This window comes from Chiloscyllium plagiosum, chromosome 25 (genome assembly GCF_004010195.1).
Source record: "Chiloscyllium plagiosum isolate BGI_BamShark_2017 chromosome 25, ASM401019v2, whole genome shotgun sequence".
Taxonomy (NCBI): Eukaryota; Metazoa; Chordata; class Chondrichthyes; order Orectolobiformes; family Hemiscylliidae; genus Chiloscyllium; species Chiloscyllium plagiosum.
The window spans coordinates 39,734,608-39,759,985 of record NC_057734.1 but is presented as its reverse complement, the minus strand read 5'-3'; the positions used below and the strand labels follow the sequence as shown (position 1 = coordinate 39,759,985).

Below are 25,378 nucleotides of genomic sequence, written 5' to 3'. Positions count from 1 at the left end.
CATCTGGTAGCATCAGCGCAGAGAAAAAAAACAATGGTCAGCAGTCCTTCTTCTGAACTAGAGAATCATGGACCTGCGGCATTAACACTCTTTCTCTCTCAGCTGCCCTCCGGACTTTCTACTGGACCTAGAGTTCTCCAGCATTTTCTTTTTATATAGGCATATCCCCATGTCTGCGGGTGATACACTCTAAGACGCGGATGCCCGAATCAGCAGATGGTAGTGAATCCTATCATTTAAATGGGAAATTTACCTTCCTGGCAGCCCCCTGGAATTATTTCTGCAATGATCCGTGTACTATTTTCAGGAGGAAGTGAGGACTGCAGATGCTGGAGATCAGAGTCGAGAGGGTGTTGCTGGAAAAGCACAGAGGTCAGGCATCATCCGAGGAACAGGAGAATCGATGTTTCGGGCATAAGCCCTTCATCAGGAATATTTTCGGGATGCGGCAAACCACGGATAACTGAAACCACAGAAACCGAATCCACAGATATGGGGGTTCTACTGTATTTCAGATTTCCAGTATCTGTAGTATTTTATTCTCCTATTACATGCTCTAAACAGGGCATTTGTAAGTGTGGTTAGTTTCAAAGTAAAATGAGAAAATATTCATTATGACACAAAATTCGTTTGTTAAAGTCACTTAAGTGGATAGAAAAATCACATTATAGTAGGTAAATTTGTTGGTATGAACTTAAGGGAAAGTTTTGATTTTTTCAAAGTTGGAAGTGAAATCAGGAACATGCACCTATTGGAAATATCACAGTGAGTTAGTGATATTCCTATATGGGGGTTATTGTCTGCAGTGTTTATGAGTTCTGGTCTGTTTCACGTTCCTCTCTGGATATTGCACAGGGCCGGGTTCAAGGAAGCAGAGTTGATTGATTGCATAACTTGAATGACCAAATGTAAAGTGCTACATTTTGGAAAGTCAAATCAAGGCAAGATTTATACACTTAATGGTAGGGTCCTGGGGAGTGTTGCTGAGCAAAGACACTTTGGGGTGCAGGTTCATGGCTCCTTGAAGCTGGAGTTGCAGGTAATCAGGGCATTGATTGGTCAGAGCATTGAGTAGGGGAGTTGGGAGGTCGTGTCGTGGCTGTACAGAACATTGGTTAGGCCACTGTTGGAATACTGCATTCAGTTCTGGTCTCCCGCTTTGGAAAGGATGTTGCGAAACTTGAAAGGGTTCAGAAAAGATTTAAGTGGATGTTGCCAGGGTTGGAGGGTTTGAGCTATAGGGAGAGGCTGAACAGGCTGGGGCTGTTTTCCCTGGAGCATTGCAGGCTGAGGGTGACCTTATAGAGGTTTATAAAATCATGAGGGGCATGGATAGGGTGAATAGCAAAGGTCTTGTTCCCCTGGGTAGGCGAGTCCAAAACTAGAGGGAATAGGTTTAGGTTTAAGGTGAGAGGGGAAAGATTTAAAAGGGACCTAGGGGATTCTTCTTCATGCAGAGGGTGGTACGTGTATGGAATGAGCTGTCAGAGGAAGTGGTGGAGGCTGGTACAATTGCAACACTTAAAAGGCATTTGGATTGTGTTATGAATAGGAAGTGTTTCGAGGGAAATGGGACTAGGTTAATTTGGAATATCTGGTCAGTATAGACAATTAGGACCAAAGGGTCTGTTTCTGTGCTTACAGAAACAGACTTATGACTCCATCACTCTAAGTTGTGTGTAATTGTCTGACATCGCGATGGTTGTATCACACCTGAGCATTTGATGGGCTTTATGAATGAGGCAGAGTGTACAAAAGGCAAGAAGCTTTGTTGAATCCATACAACACATTTTTGACCTTATGCGACTATTGGTTCTAATTCTGAGGACAAGAAGTAGAGAATTCGGAAGAATTTTAACGGAATGGTTTCAAGTCAAAGAGTGTGGTGCTGGAAAAGCACAGCCGGTCAGGCAGCATCCAAGGAGCAGGAGAGTCGATGTTTCAAACATAAGCTCTTCAGCAGGAATGAGGCCCATGACTATGTGTTTCCAGTATCACACTCTTCAACTCTGATCTCCAGCATCTGTAGCCCTCACTTCCTCCAGAATGCTTCCAAGGTTGAGGGATTATAAAGAAGCTGATGTTGTTCTCCTCAGGACCAAGAAGTCAGATAGTCAAGGGGGTATATAAAATTATAAAAGATTTTGATTGAAAAAGAGATTTGAATTATTTATTCCTCTGCCATAGAGTAATCAAACATCGCAAATTTAACTTTTTTGGCAGAAGGAATGGATGTGATTTGAGGAAAACCTTTCATATAAAGATTTGTTCAGCTTTGGAATGCACACTCACCCTAACGTTACAAGTGGATACGACTTCAAATTTGATACACACTTGGAGGGAGAAAATGCAGAGAAACTATGGCAGGGGGTTAGCTTAGGAGGGGAGGTGATGGTAGCACAGACTGGATTTCTCTTTGAAAGGTCTGACGCAGACTCGATGTGTTGAACGATCTCCTTTTGTGCTGAAATATCCTGTTCTCTAGAACCCAAAGTGCATCACGTAGGAGCTGTCAGATGCTGTCAAAGGTAGGGAGCCTGGAATTTGGAGTGGCGCCAGGGATCATGATTTCTTTTCCTGGCTCTGTTTCACCCACATGCTAGTTATATATGATTCCCTCCTCTAAACCCTCAGCCGAGGGGGACATTAAAATTCTGTCCCTGGTTTCTGGATGAGACTCCCTCACCTCCTTGATTCCCTTCCCAGCTCCTGTGTGTCTATAGTTCAAAGCAGACTCCAGCTCATCAGCTCTGTGCCGGAGTTTCTCGGGCAGCCAACACTTGCTACAGATGTGGTCACTATGAACCACATCTTCTTCTGTTAACTAACTGGCACGGATTGCATCCAGGTACATAGTCATTTTTACCCAGACCGAGCCGTTTCATTGCATTGCGCTCCCAACTCTTCATCCCCAGAACTGCAGCAGTTCAAGAAGGAGATGCTGCATTTTCGGGAAGCAATTCTTAGCAGGACTTATACACTTAATGGTAAGGTCCTCGGGAGTGTTGCTGAACAAAGGTACCTTGGAGTGCAGGTTCATAGCTCCTTGAAAATAGAATCGCAGGTAGATAGGATAGTGAAGAAGGTGTTTGATATGCTTTCCTTTATTGGTCAGAGTATTGAGTACAGGAGTTGGGAGGTCATGTTGCGGCTGTACAGGATATTGGTTAGGCCACTGTTGGAATATTGCGTGCAGTTCTGGTTACCTTCCTATCGGAAAGGTGTTGTGAAACTTGAGAGGGTTCAGAAAAGATTTACAAGGATGTTGCCAGTGTTGGAGAATTTGAGCTCTAGGGAGAGGTTGAATAGGCTGGAGCTGTTTTCCCTGGAGCGTCGGAGGCTGAGGGGTGACCTTATAGAGATTTATAAAATCATGAGGGGCATGGATAGGATAAATAGACAAAGTCTTTTCTCTGGGGTCAAGGAGTCCAGAACTAGAGGGCATAGGTTTAAGGTGAGAGGGGAAAGATAAAAAAGAGACCTAAGAGGCAACTTTTTCACGCAGAGGGTGGTATGTGTATGGAATGAGCTGCCAGAGGATGTGGTGGAGGCTGGTACAATTGCAACATTTAAAAGGTATCTGGATGGGTATATGAATAGGAAGGGTTTGGAGGGATATGGGCAGGATGCTGGCAGGTGGGACTATATTGGATTGGGATATCTGGTCGGCATGGACGAGTTGGACAGAAGGGTTTGTTTCCATGCTGTACATCTCTATGACTCTAAGTTAGCTCGCCTCCACCTCCTCCTGGGCGATTTAAGGATGGGTTATAAATTCTGGCTGAGGCAGCAACACCCACATATCACAAATAAGTAACAAAAGTTATTTAAGTCTAATGTCATGGTTTCCCGGTGCACTAAAACAGATGGACGTGATAAAGGAAGTTGAGCGAATTGACAATTTCCTTCCACTCACGTTGGTAATATCCTTGGTATCTGTGCCATCGGTCTATCACACAGCACAGCTGGATGTGAATATTAGACTTTTCAGTGAAAACCAGGACAAGCATATTTCAAAGTGTGTCTTGATTAGGGTAGAACACTGACAGCTTTAATGTTTTAACCTGTTCTGTACCAAATCTCTCTCCACTGCAGTTTTCCAGTTTTAAAAATCAAATTAAGAAATGAACTGGTGATGCAGGACCAGACTATGTGTTGTAACTGCATGACATGGGAAATGGTGGACCCCATTACTGTTCATAGTGACCAAATCTGTAATAAGTGGTTGGTTGCCTGAGGAACTTTGGCTCAGAGCTGATAAGCTGGAGTCTGAGCACAAACACTATCACACATCAGGGAGGGGGAGAGTTACCTAGATGCTGGGTTTCAGGAGGCAATCACATCCTTTAGATTAATTGCCTCAAATTCAGTCAATGATCGGGGCAGGGGGTGTGACTACCAGTGCGGCAGGTAGAGGGATCCGGGAGGCAGTGCTGAAGGAGCCTCGACCCTTGAGGATGTCTAACAGTCTGAGACTTTTAGCCCTGTGTGGATGAGAGTGGGGGCTGCAGGAAGATTGAGTACACTGACCATAGCACTGTGGTACAGGGAGATATTTAGGAGGGGGGAAAACAGAGAAATGTAGTTGCAATTGGGGATAGTATAGTCAGAGGAATAGACACTGATCTCTATTGCCAAGAGTGAGAGTCCTGAAGGATGTGGTGACTGCCTGGTGCCTGGGTTCAGGATTTAGCATCTGGGCTGCAGAGGAAGGCCATAAGATATAGGAGCAGAAATTAGGTCATACAGCCCATTGAGGCTCCTCCGCCATTCAATTGTAGCTGATAAGTTTCTCAACCCCATTCTCCTGCTTTCACCCCATAACCCTTGATCCCCTTGATCCTCAAGAACCTATCTATCTCAGTCTTAAACATGATCAATGACCTGACTTCCACAGCCTTCTGTGGCAGTGAATTCCGTAGATTTACCGCTCTCTGGCTGCAGAAGTTTCTCCTTATCTTCATTCTAAAAGGTCTTCCCTTTACTCAAAGGCTGTGCCCTCGGATCCTAGTCTCTCCTACCAATGAAAACATCTTCCCTACATCCACTCTGTTCAGGCCACTCAGTATTCTGTATGTTTCAATTAGATCCCCCCTCAAACTTCTAAACTCCATCGTGTACGGAACCTCAGAAGTCCATCCCTGCTTTTATATTTAAGTACTTTCAAAATAAATGTCATCATTGCATTTGCGTTCCTATCTATTGACTCAACCTGCAAGTTTACCTTGTGAGATTCCTGGACTAGAACTCCCAAGTCTCTTTGCACTTCAGACCTCTGAATTTTCTTCCCATTTAGAAAACAGTCCATGCCTCTAATCTTCCTATCAAAGTGCATGACCTCACACTTTCCCACGTTGTACCCCATCTGCCATTTCATTGCCCACTCTCCTAACCTGTCCAAATCCTTCTGTAGCCTCCCCACCTCCTGAATGCTAGTCCCTCTACTATCTCTGTAGCAACTGAAAACTTAGCCAGAATGCCCTCAGTTCCTTCATCTAGATTGTTACTGTATAAACTGAAAAGTTGTGGTGCCAACACTGAGCCTTGCAGAACACCACTTGTCACCGGCTGCCATCCTGAGAAGGGCCCCTTTATCCCCACTCTCTGCTTCCTGCCTGACAGCCAGGCTTCTATCCATGGTAGCACCTTGCCTCTAACACCATGGGCCCTTATCTTACTCAGTAGCCTCCTGTGCAGCACCTTGTCAAAGGCCTTCTTGAAGTCCAGGTAGATAACATCCATTGGCTCTCCTTGGTCTAACCAGCTCATTACTTCCTCAAAGAATTCTAGCAGGTTTGTCAGGCACGACCTCCTCTTGATGAAACCATGCTGACTTTGCTCTATTTTACCGTAAACGTCCAAGTATTCAGAAATCTCATCCTTCACAATGGATTCCAGGATCTTACCCATGACTGAGGTTAGGCTAATCAGTCTGTAATTTTCTGTCTTTTGCCTTACTCCCTTTTTAAACAAAGGTGCCATGTTAGTGATTTTCCAGTCTTCTGGGAGCCTCCCTGATTCTAGCGATTCCTGAAAGATAACCACTAACGACTCCACTATCTCTTCAGCTATCTCCCTTAGAACTCTGGGATGTAGTCCATCTGGTCCAGGTTATTTATCCACCTTCAGGCCATTCAGTTTTTCTAGCACCTTCTCCTTGGTGATGGCAACCAAAGTCAACTCTGCCCCCTCACTCTCTTGAATTTTTGGGTTAGAACTTGGAGAGGGAGAGGAAAGATCCAGTTGTTGTGGTTCACATAGGTAACAGTGATATAGGGAGAAAGAACAAAGAGAGTGAGGGAATATGAACAGCTAGGAGCGAAGTTAAAAAGGTAATAATCTCTGGATTACTACATGAGCCATAAACTAATTGGTACAAAATCAACAAGATTAAAGAGATAAACAATTTGTTTAGAGATTGGTTTGGGAGAAACTGGTTTGAATTCATGTGACATTGGCACCAGTACTGAGGAAGAAGGGAGGTGTTCCGAAGGATTCAGGGCTCCACCTTAATCATGCTGGGACCAAAGTCCCGGTGAATCATATAACTAGGGCTGTGGATAGGGCTTAAAGTAAATAGTGAGGGTGGGGTTCAGTTGCACGGAAAATTAGGGAAAAAGTTAAAGGCAAGGGAGGGCTCATCAGAGGTTGTTAAAGTTTCCAGAAAAAGTAATAGGACAGAGAGTAACTCCAAGCACAGCAGATCAGAGAACAACTGTGAGAAGGGGTGGAGGGGAAGGGGGTGGGGCAGTCACTATGGGACTGAGGGTGAATGCATGCAGTATCTGAAAGAAAGCAAATGAGCTTATAGTGCAGATGACATTGGCAGGTATGATATTGTGGGTATCACAGAGACGTGGCTACAAGGGATTCAGAGCCAGGAACTAAATGTCCCAGGACACACGTCCTATCGAAAAGACGGGTGTGGGGTTGCCTTGTTAATAAAAAATGAAATTAAATTGATAGCAAGAATGATGCAGAGTTGGAAGACGTAGAACCTTTGTGGGTTGAACTGTGGAACTGCAAAGGAGAAAAGACCCTGATAGCAGTTGTATACAGGGCTCTAAGCAGTAGTCAGGATTTGAGGAGAAAATAATTCAGGAGATAGACAAGGCGTATTAGAAAAGCACTTTTATAATGATCATGGGGAAGATCTGTATGCAGGTGGACTGGGAAAATCTGGTTGGTACTGGATCTCAAGAAAAGGAACTTGTGGATTTTTTCTGGAGCAGCTTGTGGTAGAGCCCACGAGGGAACAGGCAGTTCTGGATTTAGTGATGTGGAATGAGGCGACTTGATTAGGGAATTTAATGTGAAGGAACTCCGAGAGGGCAGTGACCATAATATGGTCAAATTTGCCCTGCAGTTTGAGAGGGAGAAGCTGGAATCAGATGTAATGGCATTACAATTGAGTAAAGGGAACTACAAAGACATGAGGGAGGAGCTGGTCAGGGTTGATCGGATGGGGAGTCGAGCAGGGAAGCTGGTGGAGCAGTAATACCAGGAGTTTCTAGGGGTAATTGAGGAGGCACAGCGGAAATTCATCCCAAGGAAGAAGCAGCATACTAAGGGAGGATGAGGCAACCATGGCTGACAAGGGAAGTCAGGGGCAGCGTAAAAGCAAAAGAGAAAGCGTACAATGTGGTGAAGATTAGTGGGAAGCCAAAGGATTGGGAAGCAGAGGAAATTTTAAAAAAAGGGCGGGGGCAAGATAAAATATGAGGGTAAGTTAGTTCATAATGTAAAAGAAAATTGCAAGAGTTCTCTTTTCAATATCTAAGAGGTAAGAGAGAGGCAAGAGTGGACATTGGCCCACTGGAAAATGAAGCTGGAGAAGTAGTGATAGGGAGCAAAGAAATGGCAGAGGAACTGAGTTTTCAGTGGAAGGCTCTAGCAGCATACCAGAACTTCAAGACAGTCAGGGGACAGAGGTGAGTGTAGTGGCCATCGCTAACAAGGCAGTGCTGGGGAAGCTGAAAGGTCTGAAGGTAGATAAATCATCCAGACCAGGTGGACTATACCCAGAGTTCTGAAGGAGACAGCTGAGGAGATTGTAATGGCATTAGTGGTGATCTTTCAGGAATTACTGGAGTCAGGGAAGATCCCAGAGGCCTGGAAAATGGCTAACGTAATGTCCCTAATTAAGAAGGGAGGGAGACAGCAGACAGGAAACTATAAGCCGGTTAGCCTGACCTTAGTTTTACAGGAGAAAGTAAGGACTGCAAATGCTGCAGAGTCAGAGTTGAGGGTGTGGTGCTGGAAAAGCACAGCAGGTCAGACAGCATCTGAGGAGCAGGAGAATTGACATTTTGAGCATAAGCCCTTCATCAGGAATGAGGCTTGTGGGCCAAGGGAGCTGAGAGATAAATGGGAGGGGATGGGTCTCGGGGTTGGTAGCTGGGAAAGTGTTAGGGAGATGAAGGTGGTGGGGGGGGAGGTGAGGTGATTGGTCAGAGAGGATGGTGGAGCAGATGGGTGGGAAGGAAGATGGACAGGTCAAGAGAGTGGTGCCGAGTTGGAGGCTTGGGACTGGGATAAGGTCAGAAGAGGGAAATGAGGAAACTGGTGAAATGCACATTGATCCCATGTGGTTGCAAGGTCCCAAGGCAGAAGATGAGGCATTCTTCCTCCAGGAGTTGGGTGGTTAGGGTTTGGTGATGGAGGAGGCCCAGGACCTGCATGTCCTCAATGGAGTGGGATGGGGAGTTAAAATGTTCGCCACGGGGCGGTGAGGTTGGTTGGTGCGGGTGTCCCAGGGATGTTGTCTGAAACAATCTGCAAATTGGCGTCCTGTCTTCCCAATGTAGAGGAGACCACATCGGGTGCAATGGATACAGAAGATGAGGTGTGTGGAAGTACAGGTAAACTTCTGTCTGTTTTACAGTCCATTACTCAGGATGAGATTGTGGAGTGCTTGGAAGTGCATGGTAAAATTGGGCTGATTCAGCACATCTTCATCAATGGGAGGTCATGCCTGATAAATCTGCTTAGAATCTTTTGAGGAGGTAACGAGCAAGTTAGACAAAGGAGTGCCAGTGGATGTGGTCTATTTGGATTTCCAGAAGGTCTTTCACAAGGTCCTACTAAATAATAAAAGTGCCATGGTGATCGGGACAAGGTACTGGCATGGGCAGAGGATTGGCTGACTGGCAGAAGTCAGAGAGTAGGGATAAAGGGATCTTTCTCAAGTTGGCAGCTGGTAACTGACCGTGTTCCGTGGGTGTCCGTGCGGACCACAATTATTCACATTATACATGAACAATCTGGATGAAGGAAGTGAAAACATTGTTACAAAGTTTGCACATGGGAAAAAGATAGGCGGAGGGGCGGGTAATAAAAGGATAGAGCAGATGAATGCATGGCTGAGGAGCTGGTTTATGGGAGAAGGATTCACACTTTTGGATCATTGGATCACTGGCCCCAAAGTGCTCCCCCACTGACACCTCAGTCACTTGCCCTGCCTTATTTCCCAAGAGTAGGTCAAGTTTTACACCTTCTCTAGTGGGTACATCCACATACTGAATCAGAAAATTGTCTTGTACACACTTAAGAAATTCCTCTCCATCTAAACCTTTAACACTATGGCAGTCCCAGTTGATGTTTGGAAAGTTAAAATCCCCTACCATAACTACCCTATTATTCTTACAGATAGCTGAGATCTCCTTACAAGTTTGTTTCTCAATTTCCCTCTGACTATTGGGGGGTCTATAATACAATCCCAATAAGGTGATCATCCCTTTCTTATTTCTCAGTCCAGTCCCATGTTCCTAACCATGCCCTGAGTTCATCTGCCTTCCCTGTTCGGCCCCTTTCATTGAAATAAATGCTGTTTAATTTATTAGTCCTACCTTGTCCCTGCCTGCCCTGACTGTTTGACTCACTTCTGTTCTCAGCTGTACCCGTCTCAGATCAATCTCTTTCCTCACTATCTCCCTGGGTCCCACCCCCCATCTTACTAGTTTAAATCTTCCCAAGCAGTTCTAGCAAATTTCCCTGCCAGCATATTAGTCCCCTTCCAATTTAGGTGCAGGTGGGACTAGATTGGGTTGGAATATCTGGTCGGCGTGGACGGGTTGGACCGAAGGGTCTGTTTCCGTGCTGTACATCTCTATGACTCTTGTGTTGAGAAAGTAGGGAGGCTGCAGAAGAACTTGGACAGGCTAGGAGAGTGGAACTCATTGTTGTAGAGGGGCTGTGGAGGTCATGTTATTGAGTGTATTTAAAACATAGATCGATAGGTTCTTGATTTGTAAGGAAATCAAGGGTTACGAGGAGAAGACAGGAGACTGGGCTTGAGAAACATCTCAGCCATGATTGAATGGTGGAGCAGACTCGATGGGCCAAATGGTCTAATTCTGCTCTTGTATTTTATTGGCTTATTGTTCAGTGATGTGATAATGCTTCTTGGCCAAAGCTTCAGTTCATGCAGTGGTGTAAAATATAAAATGATAGCCAGTTGAGTGCCTGATATGCATCCTTCCTGATGACTATCTCCAGTGGGAAATGAGCTGCCAATTTGCTGTTGCACAAGTCAAGATCTGACCCTCTATTAATACAATGTGGTTATTTCCTGGGAGCTTTAGGCACTAAAGAAGAGAATGGCTGAGAATTTGCTGTAAACCTAACGATGTGTGAATAATGCACACTGTTATTCATGTGCAAATCATCCAGCACTTTGTAATGAGGAAGAGAGAGCCTGAATTGCAAATTACCCCAAGTTAGTAGCTGCTTTTCCATTAACTGTGTAAAAAAAATACCATCACTCCCTTTTGAGAGTTTTAAGATGTTACTGCAATGGCATGTTAAATTCTTGTTAAACTTCGCATAGAAAATTACACTTGCTGATTCACCATCATCTGTTCTACAGTATCACAAAGTCAAAATCACTCTCTTTCATGCTGGCAGAGAGGGAAGGGGATAAACTAGACAAGACTAAAGGAGGAAAGATCACATTGATTGTTTTCTGAATTGTTGCTGTCGTCATAAATGAATTTTGCAAGGATTTTTCAATGCAGGGATGGTTGGTGCTGGTAAAGGTTATAAAGGTATAGTTTCAATATCCCCTGGGGTGGAGGAGAGAACTGAAACTTAGAAACCAGAAGGGAGAAGAGGCCATTCAGCCCTTTGACCCCGCTGTGCTATTCAATACGATCATTGCTGATCCTCCATCGAAATGCTGTATTCCTGCTTTCTCCCAGAACCTCATTAATCCTTTTAAAAATCTTTTAAAAAATCTCTCTTCCTTGAATACATTCAGTGATTTGGCTTATGACATATGATTTCTGTGATTAAGAATTCCACAAGTTCACTACTCTTTGAGTGAAGAAGTTTTTCCTCATCTTAGTCCTAAACTCTATCCCAAGACAGTGTGTTCCCCCAGTTCTGGGCTCCCCTAGTTCCAGGCTCCCAAATCTGGGGAAACATCCTCTCCACATCTGGTCTGCCCATTCCTATTAGAATTTTGTACATTTCATCAGATCCTCTCTTATCCCCCTAGTGAACACAGTTTCTCCTCATAAGACAGTCCTTCCATCCCAGGTATCTGCTAGTTAGCCTCTGCTGTACTCTCTCTATTGCAAGTGTGTCCTTTCTGGGTGGGGAGATCAACACTGCACACTATACTCCCAGCTGTGGTCTAGGATAGTGATGCAACCAAATTGTTCAAAGATACTTGAGCTCATTAGAAATAGTCGAATAGCTCAGTTCCTGAAAAAAAGGTGGATTGTTCTAAAGACTTTTACCCACTTGTGTTTCAATTGTGAAGATGACAGCAGTAACGTTCCTGATAAAAATAAACGTGCGTCAATCTGCAAACGTTCATATGACAAATAAAAACCAACATTAATCAAATTTTGAGGGACAACATGAGTCCAAGGGGGAATCACATGGCCACATCAAAGAGCTCGGTGTATATCCATGTTGTCAGAAATGCGGTTCATTGACGTACTAACTGGAGAATGGGAAGAATGATTGACAGCTCAGGGTTCCGGATATTAGCTGCTAGAAGGTACATGTGAGGGTGCAGCTAATTCGGGATATCTGTCACTCATCCTAACTCTGACTACTGAGACTGTCATAGTGCACTGCTGTGATGAGTGGCCAGTCAAGAGCAAATTCTTCAGAAGCACATCTTCAACCACAATCTAAAGATGTGCAGGTTAGGTGAAATGGCCGTGCTAAATTGCCCATAGTGTTCAGGGATGCATAGGCTAGGTGCATTAGTTAGGGGGAAATGCAGAGTAATAGGGTAGGGGAATTGGTCTGGGTGGGTTACTCTTCAGAGGGTCAGTGTGGACTTGTTGGGCCAAATGGCCTGTTTCCACACTGTCGGGAATCTAGTTCTAATTCAAAAAAATTAAGATAGAAATAAACCTTGATCTAGTGGAGCAGAGGAACCAGCATGAGGGTCGCCATAAGCTGCTCCCTGTTGTGGTGGTACTGAAAGGCCATGATACTGCCTTGGCATGTGGTAGAGGTCACAGTTTTAGGAAGTACTGTCGGAAGAGCCTTGCTGAGTTGCTGTGGTGCATCGGGAGGGCAGTGTGGATGGTGCTGCTACTACCATACAACAGTCCGGCAGGGCCTATGAGCGATCTCCTAAAATCAGGCCCCATTGCCAGGCTGGAGAGGAGAGGCTGCCGCATTCTACTTTGATCTCCAGCATCTGCAGACCTCACTTTCTCCTCGCATTCTACATTAAGGCCTGTGACAACGTGGAGTAGATTCCCTTGTGCACCTTTGATAGTGACCGGCCTGCGAATAATTTCCATAAATCCAGCTATCAGTTTTGTCCTGTCTGCTCTCTCTCCTCGAGCCTCACCCTCTGGGAGCTGGCTAACCTCCTGTCCTTGCCCCTAGCCTTGCTGCAGCCCATTCATTCCCAGTTACTCACCACAGGCTGAGTTTAATTTTTGTTCACTGGATGTGGACATCAGTGGCATTGCACGGTGGCAGTGGGCGGCAAGGTGGCACAGTGGTTAGCACTGCTGTCTCACGGCGCCAGAGACCCGGGTTCAACTCCCGCCTCAGGTGACTGTGTGGAGTTTGCACATTCTCCATGTGTCTGCGTTGGTTTCTTCTGGGTGCTCCGATTTCCTCCCACAGTCCAAAAATATGCAGGTTAGGTGATTTGGCCATGCTAAATTGCCCGCAGTGTTAGGTGGGTCTGGGTGGGTTGCGCTTCGGCGGGTTGGTGTGGACTTGTTAGGCCGAAGGGCCTGTTTCCACACTGTAAGTAATCTAATCTAATCTAATCTAATCAAATTGCCCATCCTCAATTGTTTCTTGTGAATCCCTGGAGTCACATGTAGACCAGATTGGGGAAGAACTTCCCTTCCTAATTGTGACAGTTGAGCCACAGAAGGATTTGAGCTCATCACCCTCGATCATGGGCCTGGGCTTCCAGATTGTTCATCCAGTGACATTACCACTACACCACCTCTATCCAAGTGACCCTGTAAGATGCAGATAGTGCTAGTGCCTGAACTGGTGGCTCTGAATGTCAGATCATGTGATGGCGCTTCTTCCTGGGAGGTCTGCATTTTCTCTAGGCCATTCTCCTCAGGATCCACTGACTGGCCAGGGGGTGGTTCTCAGGTATCTGAAAGAGTAAGAGTACAAGGGGATGGTTTGGGCTGAGAGAGGGAGGGTGGGGAGAGCTGGCTGTGGTGGAAGTACCCACAATCTGCAGCTTATGTTTCACACCGGGCTGCAGATGGGAGTGAAGTGGGATTCGAGAAGGTGAGTGAGGCAGGAAGATGCCCTTATCCTGGATGGCTTCAGTTACCAAGGTCTCTGAGGGAACAATGGGATCAAAGGCTGAGGGCATGATCCCCGCAGGTTCTTCGCTGTTGCTTCCTCCTATGGGCCACTGTGTCCTGTAGGAGAGATGGGAGAGTATCAGAGAGTGTCTTGTCATGTTTCTGTGAAGTGCCTATTGGAACTGAGGGGTATGTGGAAGGTGTGAGTGTGAGGCTGGCAGCGACAATACATGTAAGAGGGTGAAGAGGAGTCTATGAATGTTAGATATGTTTAGATTGTTCGGAATGGTTGCTGGTGAAGTGATGTGTGTGCACTGAGCAGTGTGTGAGGTTGAGGTGGTCTACTGGTTGGGAGATGGCACTTGAGGATCCATTCACTGACCTCGACCACTTGTGTAAGCTCTGTGAACGTTTCCCAGCCGTGTGTCCAGGTGTTTGGGGATAGACACCTCTCACCATTCTTGGTGGCTTTCTGTTCCAACTGTAAATCTGGAGCTCCCTGGTGTCTGGGAAAAGGTTACCTCTCTCTGCTTTCCACCTCCGCACTCGGAACATCTCCAGGGCTCCACCTTAAAGTCTCGGAGGCAGACTGGATGAGCAATCCCAGGCCCATGATCAAGGGACATGAGCTCGATTCCCAATGTGGCAGATGTTGGCTCAGTTGTCATAATTAGGAAGGGAAATGTCTTCCCCAGTCTTAAACTCTGGCCTGCTACTCCATTGGCTTAGCATTTGTTTTGATCAGAAAGTCTTTCTGAAACACTTTGAGCATCTGCAGCAGACAGCAGTGGGCGGCAAGGTGGCACAGTGGTTAGCACTGCTGTCTCACAGCGCCAGAGACCCGGGTTCAACTCCCGCCTCAGGTGACTGTGTGGAGTTTGCACATTCTCCCTGTGTCTGCGTTGGTTTCTTCTGGGTGCTCCGGTTTCCTCCCACAGTCCTTTGAGCATCTGCAGCAGACAGCACTGCACCTTCCCTTTTAACTCCTGTGGCCTCTCACAGACCTTGGCTCCTCCTGAGCTTACAATCATTCAGCGTTGTGTTAACCACTGGCCTGTGAACCTCAATCAAGGGGATGAGCAGACAGTGCAAAGTTTACATGCTGCCCCCGTGTGGTGTGGTGTAATTACAATATCACTAACTCACCAATGGGCTTTATCGAACCTTTCCCCATGTTGTGTTCAAGGAGGGTTGAAGGGCTGAAGGAGTTCATAGAAATGGGTAAGGATCAGGAAGGATTTGAAAACAAGAAAGTGATTCTTAAATTGGAGGCGTGGTGATCCAGAAAGCAATGTCGGTTAGTGAGCACGTAGAGATTGATAATGCTCTGAGTTAGCCTGTCTGAAACAACACTAACTGAAACAATAACTTTAATTGCAGCTGGCTGTGGGGAATTACAATGCCCTACTTTTAACCTCACATCAGAAAATAAACAAACACAATACTTTTAGTGCCCAATGTTTACAGCCTGTTATCTTGTATGTAAATAATGTAGCTCCAAAACTAACTTCAATGCAGAGACAGGGTGTGGTATTTTTGGTGGATTTATAGATCCGGGCTCCTGGATTCTATTTTAAGGGCTCTGTTAATAATAGGAGATGAGGTGAATTGATTTTCTTTGGAATTTTGTGCACCATCGCAGCTGCTGTGGTGGAATTTATCACAGTCCTCAAACTGTGAGCAGAGTTTTCAGAGCAAGATGTTGCATAGGAGAGGGGGCTATAAACTCCCCAGTGGGATGGGAGTGTCGGGCAGATAGGTTCTTGGGAGGCTTTCAAACTGTCTATGAAGTCTCGATCTCAACTCTGCGACTCTTTTTTGCCAGTCATGAGCGATTGGGAAACACCACATGCTGAAGTGTATGTCTGGCAGGAAATGGTTGTTTGGCAGGAAGTGGATAAACTAAGGTGAGTCTGGAAGATTAAATATGCAGAAAGAAATACAATTCCAAATTAACATATAACAAATGCAAATGTAATGGGGACCTAACACTTTGGTTGCACAACTTCCTGGAGGTTACACTGCTCCCTAGATCCAGCAACACCATTTCCTCCTTTCCAATACCTTTAGAACAAACGAAAATATTCAAAGCAAGAAAATAAAGGACACAAGTTTCTTTTATAAACAGCTGTCCAATTGGGAGAACCCTTTCCCGAGATATCTCAAAGCACTGCAGAAGGAATGACCCCTTGAATGACCATCATTTTCCCTGTCAGAAACTTCAGGAGAGAGACATTACAAATACCATTTATAAAGCAGCAAAATGAAGATTTTATGTTAGATCAGAGGATTTGGTACTCGCTTATATCAGGTCTTGCCATTTACAATTGCCACCAAGTAGTTTTTATCAGCTAGAATAGTATCCAGTCTGGTACATAGTGAGAGTCAGATACACAAACGTATGCAGGAATGAGCTCTCTGATTATAGTGACACAGAGAATTGCCTCTTGGCATCCAGCTTATTGTTGCATGTAATCTAAATCTGAAGCAGCTGCATTTGCAAGTGACACAAAATGGGGTCATGTACTGTGTACATTTGCAGAAATAATGCTCCAGGCTCCGTTGAACCTCCTTAATGTCTACCCCGCATAATCTGCCACGGTGACTGGATAAGTCTCACACCTATATGATTCTCCAGTCACCAAATCTGGCCATATTTCTTCAGTTTTCATCACATCACCTCCCACCCACAACTGCCCCACCCAGTCAAATAGCCTGTTGCCTCATTTCTAGTGTTTTCACCAGAAAATCAACAACAGCGCTTAAATAAATTAAGACTCATTTAAGTGTTGGAAAGATCAAAGTTGTTGATGACCCGAATGTTATTCTCCAGCAGCCATCTCGATCTGCCCCAAGCCCCTGTCCTGACCTCTCTCATACACTCATCGATGCCTTAGCGCCCTGCATGACCCTAAATTAAGCTCTTGACCTCATCACCACCACCACCACCACCACCAAGATTGAGTATTTTCACCCATCTCACCCCATGACACCTCTTCCCTCATTTGTTGTTAAAACCCCCACCAGTGCATTTGTTGCCTCTGGACCTCAATGGTTTCCCGGTCAGCCTCCCACCTTAAAAACCTGAACCCACCCAAACCTTGCTTCCAATGGAGTCCCATTCCCAATTGCAGCTGCTTTAGATTTGCTAAACTACATTGGGTCAGGCACTGTATTGATTTTAAAATTCTCTAGCATGTTTTCAAATCACCCATCGCCCCAATCTTCCCTATTCCTCCAACCCCTTCTGCACTTTCCCAATTCTGTGCACCCCTGGTTTTAATCACTCCACCATTGGCAAATCTCCCTTCCATTATTTAGGTGTTTACCTCTGGATGTCCTCCTGAATTTGCCACTCTGCTTCTTATCTCTCTTTCCTCCTTCTAAGACATTCCCCAAAATCTACTTTATTGACCAAACCAATCAGAATATTGCCTTAATTTGCTTCACATCAAATTTTGAAAGTGTCTTTGAATATTGTGCTGTATAAAAGGTGCTATGTAAGTGCAAATTTGTGGTTGTTGCCTGTGCCACTGAGGGCTATCATCAGAAAAGCTAATTGTTGCAACATGTAATTGAACTGGTTCAGAATAGGGTTTAATTATGTTTTTAAGAAGATGACTTTTTTTTTAAAGCACTTATTTGGTGGTGACAAAGTTCTGTTTATTTTTAGCCTGGAAAAGGGAATTAATATTTGTGACAATATACAAACTGACAAAACCTTCTTTGACCCATAATTGATGATTTTTAAAAAAAATATGAATTCTTTGTATGAACTTGGGCAGCTTTAAAAAGGTGTAACTCACCTGGAAAGTAATCTACCTTGTAGAAATGTTCCCTGCTAACTGATTGAATTAGAATTAGAATTAGCTACATTTTCATATGATTTCAGTAAAACATTTCTAAGGGTGACACAGTGGTTAGCACTGCTGCCTCATAGCACAAGGGACTCAGGTTTAATTCCACCTTGGGGGAAGAGTTATTGGGATGAGGGAGTTGGGTCTTGGGAGGGACTGTATGGACCCGATGGATCAAATGGCCTGCTTCCAAGAAAGTGCCATCTTAGGTACAGCTTCTTAAGTCCAAATGCTTAGCGATAAAAATGGGAAAGATTTAACGTACTGAATTTAAATTGACGTCCTACACATTTCACGTCTATGTTTATTGCAGAGCAGAATGTATACAGCGAGGCGTTTCCCCATCACAAGCCCATGGCCTGGGCTCTAACCTTGTGACCGAGGTGCGGGTATACAACTGGTTTGCGAACCGTAGGAAAGAAGAGGCTTTTCGTCACAAGTTAGCAATGGATGCGTATGGCACTCAGCAACCCCACACAGTAACCCCAGTGACACCCCATAGTAACTCGCCCATGCAACCAAGTGCCTTGTCGCCCAGTAAATTGCAAGGTAAGGCTCAAACTGTTCAATATTTCTCATTTTACAGCATAGCAGTGGAACATTGTTTCAGATACCCATTGTGGGACATTCAACTTAAATAAGGCCGAGCACACTGGACCTCAAATTGAGTTGCCTAGAAGGTATAAAGTCAAAGAACACACTTTTGATACACAACACGTTAGTCGCCGTCAACAACAAAAACAGAAGTTGCTGTAAAACCTCCGCAGGTCAAGCAGCTTCCGTGCAGAGAAAGCAGAATTTATGTGACCCGTCTTAAGAACTGTTTTGCTATATAAACTGTTACGTGGCTACAGTACCACAGATTCACACTACAGTCTGGGTTCTGTGGGATTACTAATGTTACTGACCATTAGACATGTGGCTGATTAACTGCAAAACTGAAGACACTGGTACCTTTAAATTGGAATGTCACATGTTGTAACTGTGCAAGGTAACTATAACTGAAAACACTTCCCGCGTGGTCTGGAATCTCTACCACAATACATTCAGTCATGGGTCTGGTGTCTGACAATCAGGAGACTTTGGACCGATGCCTGTTTTGAAAGGAGCTACAAGTCTCTTCAGAAGTACATAAACCAAGATCCTCTGTTCAAGCCTGAAGTGCAGTGTTCTAATCCATGACCAGGCAGCTCACTTACTTTAGACCCGTCATCTATTACCAGCATTTCAGTGCTGACAAGCTGTTGTGCACTGATTTGACAACCAATTAATAACCATAATGCTTTTAAAGCTTTTTATCAATTACTTAATGAGCACTAAAGGTTTGAAGTAGGTCAGTAAGTGATGGGTAGACAGCATTTTAGCAATCGTAATGCCCAATATATTGGCTGTGGAATGTGTTACAAACCTCACTGGCCTGCATTTTGCATACTTTTCCATTTGGGTAAAAGTGGGATGTTTCCCACTGGCTCTCTGATCTCTATTCCAGGATTTTTCCACAGGAACTGGAGCAGAGTGGCAGATTCCCATTCAGTGTTAATGACAAAAACAGATCACCCAGTAATTTTGATCGCTAGTGCCACACTTTTGATACACAACACGTTAGTCGCCGTCAACAACAAAAACAGAAGTTGCTGTAAAACCTCCGCAGGTCAAGCAGCTTCCGTGCAGAGAAAGCAGAATTTATGTGACCCGTCTTAAGATCGCTATGACCCTGCTTTGTCATCGGGTAATGTGAAAAGAGATCAATCTTGGGATAACCCCATTTATACATCTGCCCTGATGTGAAACCAGGCAGCTGTTAAGTTGTTGCCTTTGCATTATTGTCCAACATTCAGATTACCACACTGCCAGCTTTGTGAAGGCAGTCAAATGTAAAACATACCTCGTTGGATGGCATCGTCCACCACTGAGAGTTTCAGCCTCTAGGCTCTGATTCACTGAATTTTCTGATCTATCCAATGCTTATTCTTTAATTGATCTCTTGCTGAGTTTATGGTGCGAGGCTTGTATTTTTTCTATTTTGCAACTAAACTGCCGAAGGCTGTGTTTTGGGAGATCAACGAGCATTTTGTGAATTGGAGGAACACGTTGAGAGAGAGGAAGTAAATTGCATGGGGAGGAACAGCAAGGAGTGATGGGGGGAGTGCGGCAGTCTGTCATTTTAGGAAGGGGCAGAGTGGCAGTAACGTAAAGGACAGATTTCGCCTGGCACCAGACTTCAGACTTCTTGTGCTTGGCCTGGCAACATCGCCATCCCAACCATTCTCCTTTAGTGAGTCAGAGGTGACCAGTTAGACTGTTCCCCTTAAAATTGCTGAGCAAGTTGACAACAAGGAACCCTTCCATTTGGTCCCATGTTGAGCTCCTGGTCACCATGGTAAAATTCAGTCAGGCTTTCTGTCAGTGCACTGGGCCTAAACTAGAGTGTGTTTGTCCCACCTGTGTGCTTTACCCAATACAGCAATGCTCATTTCATTTCCTGTAAAATAAGAAACTGGATGTAGATATTGTGATATTGAAGAATCCACCAGACAATTATTAAAGTTATAATGTAGAAACATTTCATTTCTCAGGCAAATAAATGACTGGGTCAGTCAAAGCCATTGGATTACTACAAGAGGAGCGTGCTTTCATAGAGTGTCATGCATCAAGTGGTCCAATGTGCAGTGGAGCCTGAGATCTTTATACCCTTAAGTAATGTGACATAGTGGGTAGGAGAAAATAAGGACTGCACATTCTGGAGATCAGAGTTGAAGAGTGTGGGGCTGGAAAAGCACAGCCGATCAGGCAGCATCTGAAAAGCAGGAGAATCAACATTTTGAGCATAAGCTCTTCATCAGGAAGATCATAGTGAAGAGCTTATGCTTGAAATGTCAGTTCTCCTGCTCCTCAATGCTGCCTGACCGGCTGTGCTTTTCCAGCACCACACTCCTCGATATGTCTCTTAAACATGAGGCTGAGAGTGATGCGTGTATGGAATGAGCTGCCCGAGGGAGTGGTGGAGGCTGGTACAATTACCTTTAAAAGACATCTAGACAGGTAAATGAATAGGAAGGGTTTAGAGGGATATGGGCCAAATGCTGGCAAATGGGACTAGATTAGGCTAGGATATCTGGTCAGTATGGATGGGTTAGACTGAAGGGTCTGTTTCCGTGCTCTGTGATTCTATGACATCACTCCAGATCTAGTTGTACTGACCAAGAAGACCAGTTGCTATATTCTGATGGTGGTTAATACACAAAAGGGCATCGTGGTTAATACACAAAGTAAAATCAGTGACCCACTCAGTTCCAACTCTCATTGTGCAACACTTCAACCAGAGCTTCTCGTAGATATTTTTAAAAAATTGTGTTTGATTCTGAATCAAGCTGACGATGAACAGCAGACCAGAGTGAACCAGTGGAGGATTAGAGAGGGGGTTTTGGTCACATCTGCTTTTCTCCGTTTTCTCTGTGGAAATCTGTCACAGATAAAACTCAATAGACTCGATAAAAGATCCATTCGGCCACTGTTCCTCTTTCCCATCATGTGCCCTCTTCTGCTAAAGCAACCCTGTCATTTTTGTAAGCTTACTTTAAATGGAAAGCAATTTTATTCATCATTTATTTCTGACTCCAGTAAACACCGTATATCCATCCTTATTGGCCATGTTTACTAACTTCTTATAACAATCCTATCTGATGGTCTGCTCAACAGCTTGAGAATGTAGTATTCATTGCAGACAAATGCCACACCTGATCACATATCAATTCTAACCTTTCGTAGGACTATCTCTACAGATTTTGTTTGCAATTATTTGTGATTAGGCACATATCCAATCTTTGTAAAGTGCATTGGGTCATTTTTATATTTAAATATAGCTATCTTAATATTATGATGGAAAATGCCATTGTACTTTGAACACTCAATCCTACATACTTCAGTAACTAAAGCCAACTCTATATCGAACTGAAACGCTTTTCGCTGGGCGATTTTTAACCATATTTCTACCGGATGAAACACAATGGGAAGATCAGTTCGCGTCAGGTTAATAAAAGTAGCAATTTGCTTTCAATGCATGTTGTGGATCTCCAGCCAACCATCAGCATTCCCTCTAATTTTCTTTCCAACTGAAGCCAGAAATCAATGCTGCAGTTTTGGAGCGTGGAACCTGGGAGAGGGCTGCAACCTCGCAGCTTAGAGCAAACGTTTCTAATCAGGCTGCCATTCCAAATTACTGAGAGAAATCACAAGCTGCTAAATAACGATACTGGAAATCCTTCCTCAGTTTATTCATCTGTCCTTTGAACAACAAAAAATTTCACTCAATGTAGTGACCTTGGGATCTCCCTTTGAGCCCATATATGGTCTGCTTGGTCTCATCTCTTTTTACAGTTATCTTGCCTCCTCTTGAAAGGGTTCAGAAAAGATTTACAAGGATGTTGCCAGGGTTGGAGTAAAAGAGACCTAAGGGGCAACCTTTTCACGCAGAGGGTGGTACGTGTATGGAATGAGCTGCCAGAGCAAGTGATGGAGGCTGGTTCAATTGCAACATTGAAAAGGCATCTGGGTGGGTATATGAATAGGAAGGGTTTGGAGAGATATGGGCCGGGTGCTGGCAGGTGGGACTAGATTGTGTTGAGATATCTGGTTGGCATGGACGGCTTGGACCGAAGGGTCTGTTTCTGTGCTGTACATCTCTATGACTCTCTCTAAATGTATTGATTTCTTAAATGTATTGATTGCCTCGTTCCTGGCTCACCCTCTGACATCTTATAGCAATGGACTGTTATCGCAAAGAGGCTTTGATCATGATTCCTGACAGACCTTTGGAGGTCATGCTCAATACTGAAATCCTATTAGCATGGCCCCTGCACAAGAATGACATGCAAATTCGTGAAGCGTTCCATATTGGAGCAGCACAGTGGCTCAGTGTTTAGCACCGCTGCCTCACAGCGCCAGGGACTTGGGTTTGAATACAGCTTCGGGTGACTGTCTGTGTGAGGTTTGCACATTCTCCCCCTGTCTGCGTGGGTTTCCTGTGGGTGCTCTGGTTTCCTCCAACAATTCAAAGATGTGTAGGTTAGGTGATTTGGTCATTTGTTCAGGGAAGTGTAGGTTAAGTGCATTAGTCAGGGGTAATGTAGACTAATAGGGTAGGGAAATGGGTCTATGTGGGTTAGTCTTCAGAGAGTCAGTGTGGATTCATTGGGTCACACTGTAGGGATTCTGTGATATACTATACTATCCATTGAGATGCACGTCCCGGTAAGGAGTTACTGCATATTTGTTGTGGAGCGATAAACCTTGAACAGCTCTCTTCTCTGGAGACCCAGAAACACTGAGGCCAATTTTAGAATTCCTGCCACTACTTTAGCTGGATTCAGTGAGCAACACAGACTGGGAATTGAATTTAAGGACCTGTTTTCTGCTGTGTATGGCTCTGAATGTCCTGAAACAGCACATTTTGCTAAAATATAGGCTGAGTTGTGCTGAAATTTCTTGTAAATCTCATTAACAAACACCTCAATGTAAAAACCTGTTAAACAGCTGAAGCCCAAGGAAGGCGCTGAACTGATGCTGTATCTTACCTTGAAGTTTTTGTCTTTCTATATATATAGCCTCAAACCCATTGATCCATTGTTTACATGTCTTCAGGTTTACCAGCCTGGCAATGAGTCAGTATTGCAGCATTTTATAGGCAGAAAATGAAAAACAAAGTATCCAATATTATAGGCCACATATACACATACCCACTCTGTGCGGTTTGTGCATCATTTGCCATACTGGTCAAGTCTAAATGATAGAGATTAAAAAAAAACTGCAGATGCTGGAATCCAAAGTAGACAGGCAGGAGGCTGGAAGAACACAGCAAGCCAGGCAGCATCAGGAGGTAGAGAAGTCAACGTTTCGGGTGTAACGTGAAGAAGGGTTACACCCGAAACGTCAACTTCTGCACCTCCTGATTGCTGCCAACTTGCTGTATCCTTCCAGCCTCTTGCCTGTCTACCCAAATCTAAGCCATAAGCATCCAAAGCTCATACCAGAAATGGGCTTTAGACCATCTGGAAATGAAAACCTAAAGCCTGCTTCAGGTCCTCCTTGTTTGAGATTGGGAAACCCAGTCTGTGTCAGCAGTCGCCCTCCTATTCACCCTGAGGAGGTTTAAGAAAATGCAGTCGTGGAAATGTTTCCTGTTTCTAATGCAAATCTTTCTGTTCTCATTAAAAAGTCTTCATAAATGCATTTGGGCTTCATTGAGAGTAATAGTATGTTGCAACGTAAGCCAACCATATTTTCACGGAGAAAGTGAGGACTGCAGATGCTAGAGATCACAACTGAAAATGTATTGCTGGAAAAGCACAGCTGGTCAGGCAGCATCCAAGGAACAGGAGAATCGACGTTTCGGGCATAAGAACCATATTTTCACAACTGCATGATAAAATGAGCCTGGGGAATTCTCTTTCATATAATGGAGGATGGGACTTAGTCATTTTCATCAGCCTGTTTGGATGTGTTATGCTGGATCTCTGGGGCAGGTGGGAAATGAACCCAAACCTCTGGTCTCGAGGCAGGGACATTACCACTGCAATTCAAGACGCTCAAGGATTGAGTACATATTCTCTAATCAACCTATTCAGAGATATTATTACACACTTCAGGATAAGGTGGGTCCTGGCGTAGAGGGAAGGATACTGCAAATGCCTGGTACTAACGATCATGCTTCAATCCAAAGATATTTTTGAATCAACCTCTTCAGAGAAGCAGTCAAGTGATGAGTTAGCTCAGCAGGGAAGCAAAACACTGTGGATGCTCGGAATCTGACATTTAAAATTGGTATTACTTGAAATACTCAGCTGTTCTGTGAAGTCAGAGACATGCTTCAAGTCACAGACCTAGGTGAGTTGGAAATGTAACAGGTTTTAAACGGGTGGCGAGGAGGGGAGAAACCAAAAGGAAGGTGTCTGAAAGAGCAGAAGAGTAGACTGATTCAGTAACAAAAGGGCCGATGGTCCGTGGTGACCGTGGATGGTGATGGGACAAGTAAAGAAACAAAATCTGTGTCTGCAGAGGTCAAAATGGGAAATACAATTCATTATCACTTGTGGCTGTCTCTGAAAATGGGAGCAATGGTTAAGATCAGGGATTGTTGAACTTAATGTTGAGTTTGGGAGATTTCAAGAGAGATGAACATCCATTGAGTTTTATTGGAATGGCGTAGGAGGCTGAAGACAGAGAGATCATGGTGAGATTAGGTCAGAGAATTAATGTTTCAAGTGATGTTTGAGAACCGCTGAGATATTTGTATCATCGATAGTCACAGGTGAGGTGCTGGAAGACTGGAGGTTGGCAAACGTGGTGCCACTGTTCAAGAAGGGTGGTAAGGACAAACCAGGGAACTATAGACCAGTGAGCCTGACGTCTGTGGTGGACAAGTCGTTGGAGGGAATCCTGAGGGACAGGATGTACATGTATTTGGAAAGGCAAGGACTGATTAGGGATAGGCAATATGGCTTTGTGCATGGGAAATCATGTCTCACAAACTTGATTTGAGTTTTTTGAAGCAGTGACAAAGATGATTGATGAGGGCAGAGCGGTAGATGTGATCTCTTTGGACTTCAGTAAGGCGTTCGACAAGGTTCCCCATGGGAGACTGATTAGCAAGGTTAGATCTCACGGAATACAGGGAGAACTAGCCATTTGGATACAGAACTGGCTCAAAGGTCGAAGACAGAGGGTGGTGGTGGAGGGTTGTTTTTCAGACTGGAGGCCTGTGAC

At 44.5% G+C, this 25,378-nt stretch overlaps 1 protein-coding gene and 1 pseudogene across 1 annotated transcript in view; both read left to right on the top strand.

Annotated features, from left to right (window-relative positions):
• Nucleotides 1-25,378, top strand: part of hnf1a (HNF1 homeobox a) — a 207,410-nt gene that overhangs the window by 72,003 nt on the left and 110,029 nt on the right. The window contains exon 4 of the mRNA XM_043715931.1: nucleotides 17,931-18,166. Coding sequence (XP_043571866.1) covers nucleotides 17,931-18,166 — 236 coding nt within the window. The remainder of the gene's footprint in view (nucleotides 1-17,930; nucleotides 18,167-25,378) is intronic.
• LOC122562906 lies at nucleotides 22,424-22,515 on the top strand (annotated as a pseudogene).